At 46.5% G+C, this 15,454-nt stretch overlaps 1 protein-coding gene across 11 annotated transcripts in view; it reads right to left on the bottom strand.

Moving 5' to 3' along the window:
- Positions 1-15,454, bottom strand: part of OTOF (otoferlin) — a 398,008-nt gene that overhangs the window by 204,322 nt on the left and 178,232 nt on the right. For all 11 annotated transcript variants that reach the window (XM_075598737.1, XM_075598748.1, XM_075598742.1 and 8 more), the window contains exon 4: positions 716-815. In XM_075598737.1, coding sequence (XP_075454852.1) covers positions 716-815 — 100 coding nt within the window. The remainder of the gene's footprint in view (positions 1-715; positions 816-15,454) is intronic.

Here is a 15,454-nt window from a genome sequence, read left to right as displayed (position 1 = left end):
TCGTCCAGCTTTGAGGATTTCGAGCCATTGTGTCTTCCTCCACCCGGACAGGTCTTATGGATTAGCCCTGCTTCTTGAACATGGGTCTTGGCGTTCTTGGAAGCTCGCACCCTTACATAGCAGTCCAGCAATGAAGGTGCATGTTCTAGCTCAGGGGGCATCTCACAATGCCATCACTTTGCCTGAATGCCCTGCATGCACATCACTGAATTAGTTATCAACATCTCCTATATTTGTTGATAAATAGGTTTATGTATGCATCATTACATATTGCACATTATGGGCCTAATTCACTGAGCTAAGCTGGCACTGATGCATAATATAGTGCAGAAAGCGATGGTATAGACAGAACAATTGCTCATGAATTTTCATGGCAGTGTCTCACTGGGGGAACATACTCTACTTGCCTGCAAGATAAAAACAAATAGGAAAACATAGCAGGGGTGTTCAACTCCGGTCCTCAAAGCTCCCCCAACAGGTCAGGTTTTTGGGATATCCCTGCTTCAGCACAGGTGGTTCAAGCAGTCCCTGCTTCAGCACAGGTGGCTCAATCAGAGGCTCAGTCGAAAAAGCCCCAGATTGAGCCACCCGTGATGAAGCAGGGATATCCTGAAAACCTGACCTGTTGGGGAGGAGGGGGGCTTGAGGACTGGAGTTGAGCCCCCCTTAGTAATACTTGCTGACCGTTATTAGATGGACAGTAGAGAGTACGTACTCGGATGGCTGAGTTATTGTCATCGATGAGAGTGTCCGTTACTTCCAGCTGGGCTTCCTCTACCACCTTCTGCAGCACCATCCGGAACGTCCCGATAAGTCTGTAAAAAGAAAAACGTGGGATTGGAAAGAGGAAAATGCTTTGTTTTTCATCACAGAACCTGTATCTCCTTAGAAACAATCACTTTTAAAGCAGTTACATGCACAGATTGTATAAATGTAATTTGTAGGTGACCTATCAAGACCTCACAAGTCTCTTCTCTTCTCGCTCATGGACCATTTCCCTGTTTGGTTTATAAAAACAATGGCTGTTAATGGTCTTGAAAGGATCTACAAAGGCGGATCATGTTGGTTCATTGGAAGTTATCACGATTTCCAGCCCATTTGCATCCAATTTTGCCTACTAGGAGATAAAATGAACCCTGGCAACACAATCACGTCTCAGGCAGGTCTGCACCCTGCTCTTCTCCATTATCTCTTAGCATACAATGCTTCCTCTGCAGCCAGGGATTCTGGGTAATGATATGCAAATGACATACTAGGAGTACCCCTTAGCGCCAGCCTTGGATAACATGATTAATGCTACTTTGTCTGGTAAATATATAACATACCGTACATTAAATGTGACCAGTGACCAATCGTGTCAGGCAGATTGACAGTTTTAGATCTTTTTAGATCTCCCCAAATTAAAACTTGACATGTTTCTTATTATTTGAAATTTGTTGTAATGTGATCTACGTATTGAAGCAAAAACAGTGATTTGTAGCAATTCACTTTTATTCACACAATTTAATGCCGCAATCCCACCTACTCATTCATTTAGGTTTACAGCGTTGGGATGGGGGGTTCCCTGCGGAGCTGAACTAGTGGACAAAGGGGGAAAGCCGGTACAGCCACCCTGGGGCCAGTGGATTTAGGGGTCCGGCCAACTGCCTGCATGTCTGTTACCTGCAGGGGGCCTTGAGATGCAGTGAGCACAGAGAGGGGAAATCCCTTCCTCTCTGATGAGAGTTCCCCTGTTTTGTCCCTTGTATGTTTTTGTTTTAATCATGTAGTTCAATAAACCTTTTTTTATTTTTTTTACACCCGGTGAGTTGAACAGTGCTGTTTTCGGAGTGTTTTTGCTGTTCAATCATTCCCCTGCAGTCTTTTTACTCTCTGAGAAGAGCCTGCAACAGTGATCGGAGGCCTCAGTTAATGGGTGGGGCCTCTAAGGGAGCAGCGAGGGGCTGAAGCTGCTAGATGAGACAGAGGCGAGAGGGAAGGGGTTGGGCCGAAGTCAGGGGGCGAGGCTGAAGCTGCAGCATGACAGACAGGCTGAGAAAGGCGAGAGGGAGGAGGTGGGACCTCAGTCATGGGGTGGAGCCTCAGTCAGGGGGCGAGGCTGAAGCTGCAGCATGACAGACAGGCTGAGAAAGGCGAGAGGGAGGGGCGGAGAAATACAGATATGAAAGGGAAGAAGAGATGTAGGAAGGAAGAGAGAAAAACACCAAGAGAAAATAATGAGAGAGAGAAATCCATACAGTAAGAGGGAAAAGAAAGACGTAGAAAGGGGGAAGAGAGAGATGGGAGGAAAGAGACAGATCAGGGGAAAAGAGATTGAGAAACACGTCCGGGGAAGGAAAGAAGAAAGAAATCGGGAAAAGAGTGAGAGACAGAAGGGGGGAAAGAAGAGAAACGCACGAGAGGAGGGCAGAGTCAACGAAGGGGAAAGATGGAATGACATGAAGGGTGTAAGAGAGAGAGAGACATGAGGGGGACGGAGTAACACAGAGACATGATAGGGCAAAGATTGGGACTATGTCCTAACGTTTGCAGGAGACCCAGTCTTCTGATTTGTCCTTGGCCCAACCAAATTCAATTCCCACATACTCCCAGTGTTTTCCTCCCTTCAAGGAAATCAAAATCTTTTGTGTCCCACGGTGTAATAAAATGACTTAAAAAAACCCAGGAAGTAAACCGGGAAAATAAAACAAAGTATCTCCGGTACCAGGCGGCCCAGGATCGCTGCTTTGTGGTGTCGCACGGCAGTTTCTCAGCAGGCGCACAGCCTGGAGAAGGAGTAGCGGTGCTGCCAACATGAACCCCAATCCCAGAGGAAGCCTCGTTGACTGGACATAGCCGGTCGGTAGCAGGTCGGTGTAGCCTGCCAGTGACCATAACTGGCGTCCTGCCAGTGCCACTTTAACCCTTTGAGTGCCACAAGATGTAGTCACTACGCTATGGGGACTGGCACTCCAGGGTTCCACTATGTCATGCTCACAAAGCTTGTTTCCTGGGTTAGATCTCGTCTCCATGGACCAGTGAGGAAACGGAGCAGGATCTCTCCTCATCCATTTCCTCCAGAATGGCCACCGTAGTCACGTGGACACACTGTCACATGGGGCCGTGGCACTCGGGCACAACGTCCCCTCTGTCACTCAACGGACCATAGAAAAAAAGACATTTGCTGTCACAAACTAACAATAGATGCATTTTGCCCTTGGCATTCTGCACGCAGAGCATGCTGTATCAGCTTAATAGTGTATAACAATAAAGAACTGGAAATAACAGGACATACTTGTAATTCAGGATGCATCATAATGGGGGTTTTAAGGGAGAATGCTGATTTTGGACTTTGCATAATCCTAGTTTAAAAGTATGAGAGATTCTACAGTATAAAAAAGACCGGTTTTGCATGGGAATGGTTATTTGGACCTGCTTCTCAGATGCAGAATTTAACAGAAGCAGATTCTTGTCTGGTTAAATAGCTAATAAATTATAACGTTTTCAGAAAAATGTCATTTCCTGGAGGTATTTCCAGTCCTGCGTTTTTCTTACACCGTGTGGCAGAGATACAGATAGACGATGCTACATCATTCATGTGAGCAACTTTAGTCCTCAAGGACCATCAACAGGTCAGGTTTTAAGGATATCCCTGCTTCAGCACAGGTGGCTCAATCAGTGGCTCAGTCGTCTCCTCAGCTGCCAGAATTCACAATATGTCCACTGTGTCAAGTTTTCACGTCCTGCGGGACAATGTCATCGGTGCGGCTTCCAATTGCCCCACGTGACGCGGGAGCTTTAAACTTTAAACCCCTGCGTGCTGAGCCGGAGCAGCTACCGGCACTTACTTTGCAGGTAAGTATCTCCGGAAGCAGGGGGTCCCCCAGAGCTGAAAGGAACGGGGTTCAGCTTCGAAAAAACGCCTGCCTCATTGATTTATATATCTAAAAACATCGTCGTCTTGTTTTGCTCCTTTAACAATGTAAATAACGAAATATCTGTATTTGAACTGTTTTTGTTCCCACTTATTATGTATAGGGTAATCCTGCCATATGAAAAGTCAGATTTCTTATTGCATCACCGCGCCTGGTTTTCAAACATATGTGTTTTTAGGTGGGTGTAGGTGGGTGTATTTGGCAGAGTGAGTATGCACGGGGTGAAAGTGCTGCAGAACATGTCCATCATGTTCCTTTTAAACCCATGTGACATCTGGTTAATACAAACACGCCAGAACTGTCACTCTTGCTATTCCCACATCGGCTCTTTACTAGGACTCATTTCTTGTAACAAGTCAGCGGATGAAATAGTGGTGCTGAATCAAATAGTATTGATTGTCTGAGTCACGGTATCTGACAGCTGATAAAGTCGGCCCATGCTCTGCTGTCTGTTTTATATAGATGGATCAACAGCCATTTAACTAACCTAACAAAAATACCATTCAGAGAGGGGGACCCCCACAACGTAAGCGGCTTTAAGTAAGAACGCAGCTTTGCACACACGTCAGCGAACAAAGCAATGGCTCCCTCATTGCACAGAGTAATTCCTTACCGAGCCATCATTGGGATTATACTGTAGATTGGGATAAGGAGTAATGATTGGGGAGGGACCGTTCCCCGCTATACAATGTCCCTTATTTCCTAGATTCCTACAGTATGTGTTGCAAAATTTTAGACCCTACTTAATAATTGGCTAGACCCTTACAGCATGTCTGTCCCAAGCCTGTTGGAATTCCCTTCCTGTATTAGCCCCTACTTCCTCCGCTGGGAGGCGATTCCACACATCCACCGTCCCTCTCGTGTTGTACTTCCTCACATTTCACCTTAACCCCCCTCCCTTCAGCTTCTGAGCACGACCTCTTGCTCTTCCCTTTCCCTGAAATACATCCCGTACCCTGCTGAAACCCCCCTTGATATACACTATTAATCCCATGCCCCCTCTCCCTCGTCACTAAAGATGGGCGAATGTGCTGAAATTTTATTATATTTTTAACTTTTGAATATTCTCTAAATTTGGAATATTTTTACCATACTCTGGACCTCCCTGGTTACCCAGGCAATTCATTTATGAACCCCAACCTGTCCGGCATTTAATAGCTACAGCGCCGTCCCATCCTGTATTGTATCTTTCCTTGTGTCTGGTCTCTTTTATCAACTTAAATGTTTTCTTCTTTTCCCCTTTGTGTAACTGGGACATGCTTTGTTTCCCTATGGGAAGAAAAACGCTATATAAAGTATAAATATATATATAAAGTTATTATTATTATTATTATATGTTGTTATTGTTTTAAAGGTTGTTTTGCGATTTTTTTTTTAAATATTCTAATAATCTAAACTAATATTTTGTGAATATTCTAATAAAAAAAAAAAAAAGTGAAAATATGTGGAAAAAAACACAATTTTGGCTACAAATGTTAATTTCGACAATCAAATTCGCCCGTCTTCCCTCCTCCCCTCCACGCTGTGCATGTGAAGGCCCTTTATCCTTTCCTGGTACGTTTTATGATGTAGCCCAGGGGTGCGCAAAGTTTTTAGTCTGCACCTCCCAGCCTTTACCTCTCTCCCACTGCTTGCGACCCCCCCCCCCCTGCCTACTCCTCTCTTACCTTTTGTCCGGCGTCTTCTGATGTCATGTGACGTCGCGTTGCCGTGGCGACACGTAACCAGAAATCGGCAGAGACCAAGTAAATGAGTTAGAGGCCTTGCGTGCGTTCCCTAGGCATTCAATTTATTGCTTTTGGGAAGAGCGTGGGGCCTCTAAGTGCTGCCCCTCCCCACCTCCATAAAATTTCAAACCCCCCCACCCCCATTTTGCTCACCCCTGATGTAGATCATACACTATATTACAGTAGTAACCTTTTTCTACACAATCTGTCATTTATTTTCGTCCCTCTGGAAATATGATTTTGTTTTTATACTTTTATTTGCCAGTATATAGTAGCAGGCGCCCCTAGGTCTGGCAGAACACGTGCCATCCCGGAGGACTGCCGTTGATCTCCAGTCCTACTGTAGTACTCCGCCTTTCCCCGCTAACCAAATGCTGTCCACAGCTCTGGGCATCCTCTGGCTGCTTTGAACTCCGATGTCCAGCAGACATACCGGCGCCTATGGGTTTGCACGGGCTGTCTGTTTGGACATGGGTTACGAATGTAAAAACACATTACAATACACTTTAATAAACTCTGAGTCTCGGGAACCCCTCCAGCTATGTGGCACTTTTGGTGACGATCTTGGGGTTCGAAAACTAGGAGTTTGGGAGACACTGTATGGCCCCAGTGACTCCAGCCAGGAGTCAGAGTCACGCCAAGTCCACGTCACTGAGTGTCCCTCCTCTAATATCCACCAGAGGTAGGGGACATGTTGACAACCAATGCCTAAAGACTGCCGTTGATCTCCAGTCCTAGTACTCCGCATTTCCCCGCTGACCAAATGCCGTTCACACCTCTGGGCAGCCTCTGACTGCTTTGAACTCCGATGTCCAGCAGACATACCGGCACCTGTGGGTTTGCACGGACTGCCTGTTTGGACATCGGTTCCGAATGTTTAAACATATTAAAACTATATTTTAATACACACTGAGTCTCGGGGAACCCCTTCAGCTATGTGGGACTTTAGGTGAAAGTCTTGGGGGTACAGGGAACAGAAAATGAAAAATGCTGTTGTTTCATCTGTGCCTGCCTCATTCCCCACATACTTTCCCTCCGACTCAGCTCGGACTCCCAGTCACCGCAACCCCATATATGGTTGGGCACCCACAAACCCTACACTGGCTCTGGGTTACCTGGCACTATCTGGTGTACCCCCCCCCCCTAATCCAGGGATTCCCTCAGCCACAGGAACACACATCCATCCTTGTGCCTCACTATCCCGTCAGGGCTGTGCTGAAGCAGGGCACCCCAGTGGTTAGTCGCGTCCACGTTCCCAAGGGGAAGCACCGCTGGGACAATGTGCCCACATGTATCCAAGAATCAGCCATGACCCCTGGGCACATCCACCGGGGACCCGGCAACGGCTCCTCCGCAACCCCTCCCCCCCCTGAAACTCACACACCAGCAACCCCCGCTTGATGGCATGCCCGGAAAAAAAGGCCCCATTGCACAAAGTACAATGTGATCATACAATGTTACTGGGTCCAAGAGCTAACTCTCTGGGACCCTTATTCACGGAGCAGGGGTAACCAAACAGGCTTGACCCTTATTATAGAGCATGGTTACCCCCTCCCGTGCTGTCTACATGCGGCTTTCTTCCCCACTGCTTGGGAATGGTGCAGTTGTCTGCCCGCGGCTTTCCTCCGGCAGCGGGTATGTTTCCCTGGCTACATCTGTAATTCTTAGCCATGAAAAAATGGTTATTTTTGTTTGTACTGTTCTGTGAACCTGACGCCATGAGATTACGATGGGTATATAAAAAAAATGATTAAATCCCATTTAATAAACACATAGATTAATGTGGATTCAAATACACATGTTTTATATGGGTTCCAAAAACAACTTATAATGTGATTCATTATCAAATAAAACGGTTGTATGTGTGTGTGTGTGTGTGTGTTTTGCAGCCTGCTTCTCGCACAACACTGCAGAACCAGCATCCAACATGAAGCGGAGTTGTGGGCCTATTACCTCTACGTGTCATTAATCGGCTTTGTGCAGATGTCTCAGCCTGAGGAATACTGGATCTCAATAAAAAATTAAACTAAACTTCACAAGTGTTGTGAGCTCTTTTGTATGCTCAGAGTCTTGATAAAGATGCGATCCCTCCAAATCTTCATTAAACTAAATTCATTATATAAAAAGTTTGTCAATTATAAATACTCTCCCCCTCCTCCCCCACCAGATAATTCTCAAACTCTACCTATTCACACAATTTTAGTGTAAGGATTGCTACAGTATCACAGATACTCTGTCGCTGTTATTTTTTCTCCCAGAATTCCCTGCTTGTCACATCCTCACTGCTTATTGACTCACAAGTAAGGGCAGTGGCTATTACGATCTCCAACATGGATGCCTTCTGACTTTGCTGCCTCTACCAACATGGCCGCCATTGCGGGAAGTTAGCCTCTTCCTCAGCTGGATTGCTCACACCTGCCTCCTCCCTTTATCAGGCTTCCATTCCCCTCTAACCTTGCCTGTGCAAGGTACTCCTTACCGTGTGTCCTGCTGGAAGCCTTGTTTTGCCTGCCTCACACCCCTGCTTGCAGCCGGACTACCTTACATCTACCTTTCTGCCTCTCTCCAACGCTGACCCCTGAACTATGACCATGACCATCCTGCCTCCAGCCCTGACCCCGGAACTGGACCCCACTATTCTACTGATTCAGGATTAAGATCCCAGGTACGGGTCAGTCTCTTCTCTCCACCTCTGCCTAGTGGGTCTGTCTCCTAAACAGTACAAAGCAACATGCACAGTTGTAACACGTTGCACAGGCCACACAATGGACCCCACAGAGGTGGAGAAGGCTGTGTTCCTCCAGGGCCAACTCCTGGGTAAGCACTCCACCCACCTGACTACATTGGATACTAAATTGGACTCCATCGCCTCCACCTCGCAAACATTCGATACCTGTTTTCTCTCTGCATTCCCTGCCGATTCCTCTTCGGCACCCACTCCTCTTGTCCAGCAAGCGGCACTGATTCCAGTAGTTCTCAAGAAGCCAGCTATCCCCAACTCTGAATGTTATGCTGGCTCCCCCGATGGCTGCAGGGGGTTTCTGAATCAATGCCAGATCCACTTAGAATTGCAACCGTCCTCTTTCGGTTCCTATCAATCTCTGGTGGCATTTATCATGTCTCTAATTTCTGGTGAAGCTGTTGCATGGATATCATCTTTGCATGAGAAGTGTTCTCCCCTCCTTCATGACTCTGAAGTCTTCATCCAGGCTTTCCGAAGGGTCTTGAAAACTCCAGGTCGGGCAATCACTGCCGGAGCCCCCCTTGTGCGGATTCAAAAAGGGAGTCGCCCAGTGGGCCGCTACAGAGTCGAATTCCGGACATTGGCTGCGGAGACTGACTGGAATGAGGGAGCCCTGAAAGCTGCTTTTCAGCAAGGTCTCTTCAAAAGGCTGAAGGATGAACTTACCTGCAGAGACATCCCGGCAGACCTAGAAGGACTGATAACACTCTGCATCTTCTTGGACATCCACATCTTGGAAAGGCAACAAGAGTGTAGGAGGGATCAGCAAATCCTGTTGGTTTATCCAGAACCTCATCCTCCGAATCTCCTTCCTGTCCCAACTATAGTTATGGAGGAACCCATGCAGTTGGGGGGTACGGGACTTTCAGAGGAAATGAAGCGCCACCGATGTACGACCAGGCTGTGTCTCTACTGCGGTGAGAAAGGGCATATAGCTCTCTCCTGTCTGAAGAAGACAGAAACAACAAGGTCTAGAGAAGGAGGGAGGACCTTCTTTGGGCACATCTAATTTCTGTTCTCCTTCCCCCTACCGTCTGATGTTACCCATCCACCTCTCCTGGCAGGGATGCTCCATGTCAACCCAGGCATTAGTGGATTTGGGGACTGCAGGATCCTTCGTGGACAAGGCTTTCGCCCTTCATTCTGCTCAAAAGGCAATATTTGTCTATGACCATCTATGAACTGGATGGCAAACTGCTTGGGCCCGGCCTTATCTCTCAGGAGACTCCTCTGCTCACAGCTACCGTCAGGATGCTTCATCACGAGTGTATACAGCTGGATGTAAGTCATTCCCCAGCCACTGAAATGATTGCTCTAAGGGGCAGGGACTGTGTCTGCAAAATGTCTCTGTAAAGCACTACGTAAAACTAGCAGCACTTTACAAGAACAAACTTATTATTATTTCGGGAATCATGAGCTCTTGGTGGTGAAGATCACATTGGAAGAATGGAGACATCTCCTCGGGGGTACTTCAGTACCTGTGACCAAACTAATAGACCACCATAACCTGTAGGACCTCGGGCGGTGTGTAGGCTGAACATCCGCCAAGCCAGGTGGGCTCCTTTTTCACCCGCTTTAACGTCATTCTTTCTTTTAGACTGGGATCTAAGAAAGTTAAAGCTGATGCTCTTTCCTGCCAATTTGCCTCTGAAGATTCGCAGGAAACTGACAAGGGTCTCATTATCCCTCCTTCCAGGATTGTGGCCGCAATAACTCCCACTGTTATGTACCACATTCGCAAAGCCCCGTCTGAGCTTCCTGCTGGTATCTCTATACCTCCTTGTCGGCTCTTTGTCCCCTCCCCACTTCGTCTACCAGTCCTCCAATGGGTCATCACTCCAGATTTGTGGGTCACCCAGGTATTAAGAAAACTTCCCAGTTTCTCCAGTGGACCTTCTAGTAGACTTTGTCTTGGCCTGCGTGGTATGCACACAAACCAAGGTGCCACACACTCTACCTTGTGGGCTACATCCTCTTCCTGTTCCATCCGTCAATGGACACACCTCTCCATGGATCTCATTGTGGAGCTCCCCCTCCTGGGGCATAATGTTAATCCTGGTCATGGTTCTCCACTTCTCCAAGCAGACACATTTCATCCCTCTGAAAAAGCTTCCTAATGCTCCAGAGCTAGCAGATATTGGCATCTGGGAGGTATTTCGCCTGCATGGCTTACCAACACAGATTGTCTCCGAAAGGGGTTCTCAAGTCATGGCGAGATTCTGGAAGGGTTTTTGTCGTCGGTTGGAAATTGACCTCCATTTTTCTTCTGCCTACCACCAGCAGTCCAATGGCCAGACTGAGAGGACCAATCAAACGTTGGAGCAGTTCCTCCGGTGCTATGTCTCCCAGCAGCAGGACGATTGGGAGGACCACCTGCCTCTTGCAGAATTCACCATGTACTCCCTGTTCAAAGAGTCCCTGAAGTGTTCCTCAGCAGTAGGTGTCCCTGCAGCTGATACCAGGCCCGACGACTTGCAAGATCTCTGGAAAGGCATACCGGCGACTCTTCTCTTCTGTGTCTCTGCCGCAATGCGAAGTGCGGATAAACGCAGAGGGCCTTCACCTGAATACCAAGTCGGATGAGGTCTGGATTTTGACGCATAATATCCCTCTATGTCTGCTCTTTGCAAAATTGGGGCCGCGCTTTATTTGTCCTTTATAAGATTTTACAGAAGGTAAATTAAGTGGCCTTCCAGCTTGAACTTCCTCATGACTCTTCTCTTCTGTGTGTTCTCTCTCTCTGTCTCTCTGTCTCTGTCTCGCTATGTCTCTTTGTGTCTCTCTCTGTCTCTCTCTCTCTCTGTCTCTCTCTGACTCTCTCTGACTCTCTCTCTCTCTGTCTCTCTATGTCTCTCTCTCTCTGTCTCTCTCGTACTCTTGTCTCTGTATGTGTGTGTGTGTCTCTCTCTCTCTCATACTCTTGTCTCTGTATTTCTCACAATTAGATTGTAAGCTCTTTGGGTCAGGGACTCCAGTCTCTCAATGTTTGCATTAATGTATCATGCACTTCGTGGTATTATTCTTCACTATATTATGTTGAGTACGTCGCATTAATAAAGTGACATAATAGCAGCAATACAAACTGTAGCATGCAAGTCAGCTACAGTGTGTCAAAGCCAGCAGTGCAGAAATGCCAAATTATCACATCAACTGCCCGCCTGGCTAGTGGATAAAAGCCGGTGTACCTCTAAATTATTTCAACTCCTATTAATTTGCAAACAAAATGTACTTTATGAAAAAGTACTTGTTACACTGATGGGACATTTAAATTCAAACCAATAAATTAAAGAGCTTCTTGAAATAACTCCTCGTCACCCACTGCTGCCCATCTTGCTAATTCTCAATGATGCCTTTTATGAATTTAGATAACAAGTGTTCGTATTCCAAGCTTGTGAATAATTGAAAAATGTGCAATATCAGGTGTTCTCTGCTTGTGATCCTTCACCTGCCTTGTGATCAAATATTTATCTGCTGTCTACCCAGTATTTTACTTTCAGGTTATTCATAATTCATGGCCTGCTTCCCACTCCTTTTCTTGAACTTCTTTCAAGTAAAGTTGCAGCACAGTTTGATGAGGAATAATGAAACTTGTCTAGGTTCACCTCTAATGCCCTTTATTTGGATGGGGGCTCTGAAACTCTCTTCGGAATTTATTGCACTCACTGAAGCTAGCAACGTTTTATAAACCTGCCCGGAGAATTGTAAAGGGGAAGGCCTTACCGACAATGAATCTCTGTGAATATGTCAGAAATCAAAGGTAGCAAACACCCCCAGTGTTTTAAGTTCAGCATGCACATTTTGAACACATCAGTGTCTCCCTGTGGCAAATCCTGAGCAGTATTGGAATAAACAGAACATACAGAGCCAGCACCCAATGGGGCCTATTCTAGTAGCTCCGATAAAATTGCTGCCATCTCGAACGTTTTGGCATGACCCCGTCGAACGGTTTGACATTTGTGTTATCATGGTATTCAGAAAATCAGAAACCATTACCACAAGTCACAAACCGTGAGGTAGGAAACTGCCAATACCACTTGGCATAGCAGTAACCTTATCTCAGCCTTTTGCTAAGTTCTGCCCGTGCAATTTGCCCGCAGTCTGTAAGAGCTGCATAGAGAGCAACACAGAGAGAGTCGCCTCTCCCTGCACAGCTCTCACAGGCGATCTCCCTGCACAGAGAGAGCTGTATCTCCATGCACAGCTCTTACAGGCCATTGCACTGCTTTTATTTACATTTTAATCACAGAGTATTTTAGTAGGGGTATCCGGAGCAGAACTGCATTAATGTCAGGTTCGGGGACCCCCTGCTTCCCATGTTACAGGCCCCGTTATCTTAAAGGGATGGACGTCGCATCCTTAAAAAAAATGGAAGCTGTCATATGGTAAAACAATCAATCAGATTGGGGGGTGTAGCATGTGATGCCTCACATGGTATATCTCACAATCCAATTGCTTGGAGTACCATATGATGGCAGTCATTATTTTTTTCTGGCGGCGCCATGTTAAAGGGAGGGAAGCATAGCTTTCCAGATTGGCTGGCTTCCCTCCCTTTAAGATGACGTCACATCTTTAAAATAAAATTTTAAAAAACCCAGTCACATGGTACACCAGCGAATCGGATTGGGAGTGTACCATTTGACACACATATGTGACTTAACATGCCTTATATAAGGCTTGTACTGTCTCATTTGAAGCCAAGAAGATGACGGGACAACATCCACCCCCAATTGGATTACATATAAAGAAGAAAAGAAAGAAGAAAAGATGAACTTACCGGAGGAGCATCGCCTGTTCAGAACCCCTTCATTACCTTAGCGGTAAGTAGCTACTAGAATAGGCCCCAATGTGTGGCACCCAATGACAACTCTAGAGTAGGCTGACATTCCTTGTGACCTTGGGCAAGTCACTTTATCCCCCTGTGCCTCAGGCAGCAAACATTAGATTGTAAGCTCTGCGGGGCAGGGACGCATTGTGCCTGCAAAGTTCTATGTACTGCGCTGCGTACACTTTCAGCCCTATACAACAAAAAACTATTATTATTATTAGGTCAAATAAGTTGGTGGATGGAGGTTTTATTGATACAGCAAATATATCAGGATTTTACATTTCTATATGATGTTAGCACAATTTAACATGCGCATACTTAACAGACCAGTGATGGCAGCTGCATAATATCATAGTTACATAGTTACATAGGAGATGAGGTGCCACCTCTTCTTCCTCCATCTCACCTCAGGACTTTGCTGACTTTTTTAAGGAAAAGGTGGAGTCCATACGGCAGAACATCCCATCTGTTGCCTCCTCCCATCCCACAATGCTTCCCAACTCTCCTCCTGCCTTTCTTGACTCTTTTTCCGCTATCTCGGAGGAGGATGCGTCACTGCTGATCTCCTCTTCTCCCTCTACCACTTGCCCTCTTGATCCCATTCCCTCCCATCTCCTAAAACCTCTTGCTCCTTCTATAATCCCTATGCTCACACAGATCTTTAACTCTTCCCTCTACTCTGGTACCTTTCCATCCTCCTTCAAGCATGCAACAGTCATACCATTACTCAAAAACAGCAAGCATGACCCTACCTGTCCTTCTAACTATCGACCTGTCTCCCTCCTGCCTTTTGCATCCAAACTCATAGAACGTCTTGTATTCTCTCGATTGCTACACTTTCTCAACACCTATTCTCTCCTTGACCCTCTACAATCTGGCTTCCGCACTGCTCACTCTACTGAAACAGGCCTCACTAAAATAACTGACGACCTCCACGCTGCAAAAGACAGAGGTCATTACACTCTACTCATATTACTCGACCATTCTGCAGCATTCGATACCGTGGACCACCCTCTTCTCCTTCACATTCTCCATACTCTTGGTATTCGGAACAAAGCTTTATCCTGGATCTCCTCTTACCTCTCCCATCGTACCTTCAGTGTCTCTTTTGCTAACACCTCCTCCTCCTCTATTGATCTCTTTGTGGGGGTACCCCAGGGCTCTGTCCTGGGACCCCTTCTCTTTTCTCTCTACACACTCTCTCTAGGCGACCTAATCACATCTTTTGGGTTTAAATATCACCTCTATGCTGACGACACGCAAATTTACCTTTCAACCCCTGACCTTACACCTGCTATACAGACCAAAGTTTCTGAATGCCTCTCTGGAATATCATCCTGGATGGCCATTAGCCGACTGAAACTTAACATGGCAAAAACAGAGCTCCTTATACTTCCTCCCAAACCTGGCCCTACTACCTCCTTCCACATTGCTATTGGAAATACGATCATTCACCCAGTAGCCCACGCACGCTGCCTAGGGGTTACACTTGATTCCTCACTCTCATTCTCCTCTCATATTCAAAACGTTTCTAAAACTTGTCGCTTTTTCCTCCGCAATATCACAAAGATACGCCCTTTCCTCTGTTACTCAACTGCTAAAATTCTGACTCAGGCCCTCATTCTCTCACGTCTCGATTACTGCAACATCCTGCTGTCCGGCCTTCCTACCTCTCACCTGTCTCCCCTACAATCTATCCTAAACGCTGCTGCCAGAATCACTCTACTCTTTCCTAAATCTGTCTCCGTATCTCCCCTCCTGAAATCCCTCTTCTGGCTTCCGATTAAATCGCGTATCTCACACTCAATTCTCCTGCTTACTTTTAAAGCTTTACATTCTTCTGCCCCTCCTTACATCTCAGCCCTAATTTCTCGCTATGCACCATCCAGACTCTTGCGTTCTTCTCAAGGATGTCTTCTTTCTACCCCCTTTGTATCTAAAGCTCTCTCCCACCTTAAACCTTTCTCACTTTCTGCCCCTCGCCTCTGGAATGCCCTTCCCCTCAATACCCGACTAGCCCCCTCGCTATCCACCTTTAAGACTCACCTTAAGACACATCTGCTTAAAGAAGCATTTGAGTAGCACTGGATAATCATGGACACATGACACATAAAGCTTGGCCCCCTGCAGACGCACTTACTAGTATTCCCTCCTACTGTCTCTGTACGTTCTCCCTACCTACCAATTAGATTGTAAGCTCCTCGGAGCAGGGACTCCTTCCTTAATGTTACTTTTACAGTATGTC

Source organism: Ascaphus truei, chromosome 4 (assembly GCF_040206685.1).
Source record: "Ascaphus truei isolate aAscTru1 chromosome 4, aAscTru1.hap1, whole genome shotgun sequence".
NCBI lineage: Eukaryota > Metazoa > Chordata > Amphibia > Anura > Ascaphidae > Ascaphus > Ascaphus truei.
The sequence above is the reverse complement of the archived record's forward strand: the minus strand, read 5'-3'. Positions and strand labels throughout refer to the sequence as shown.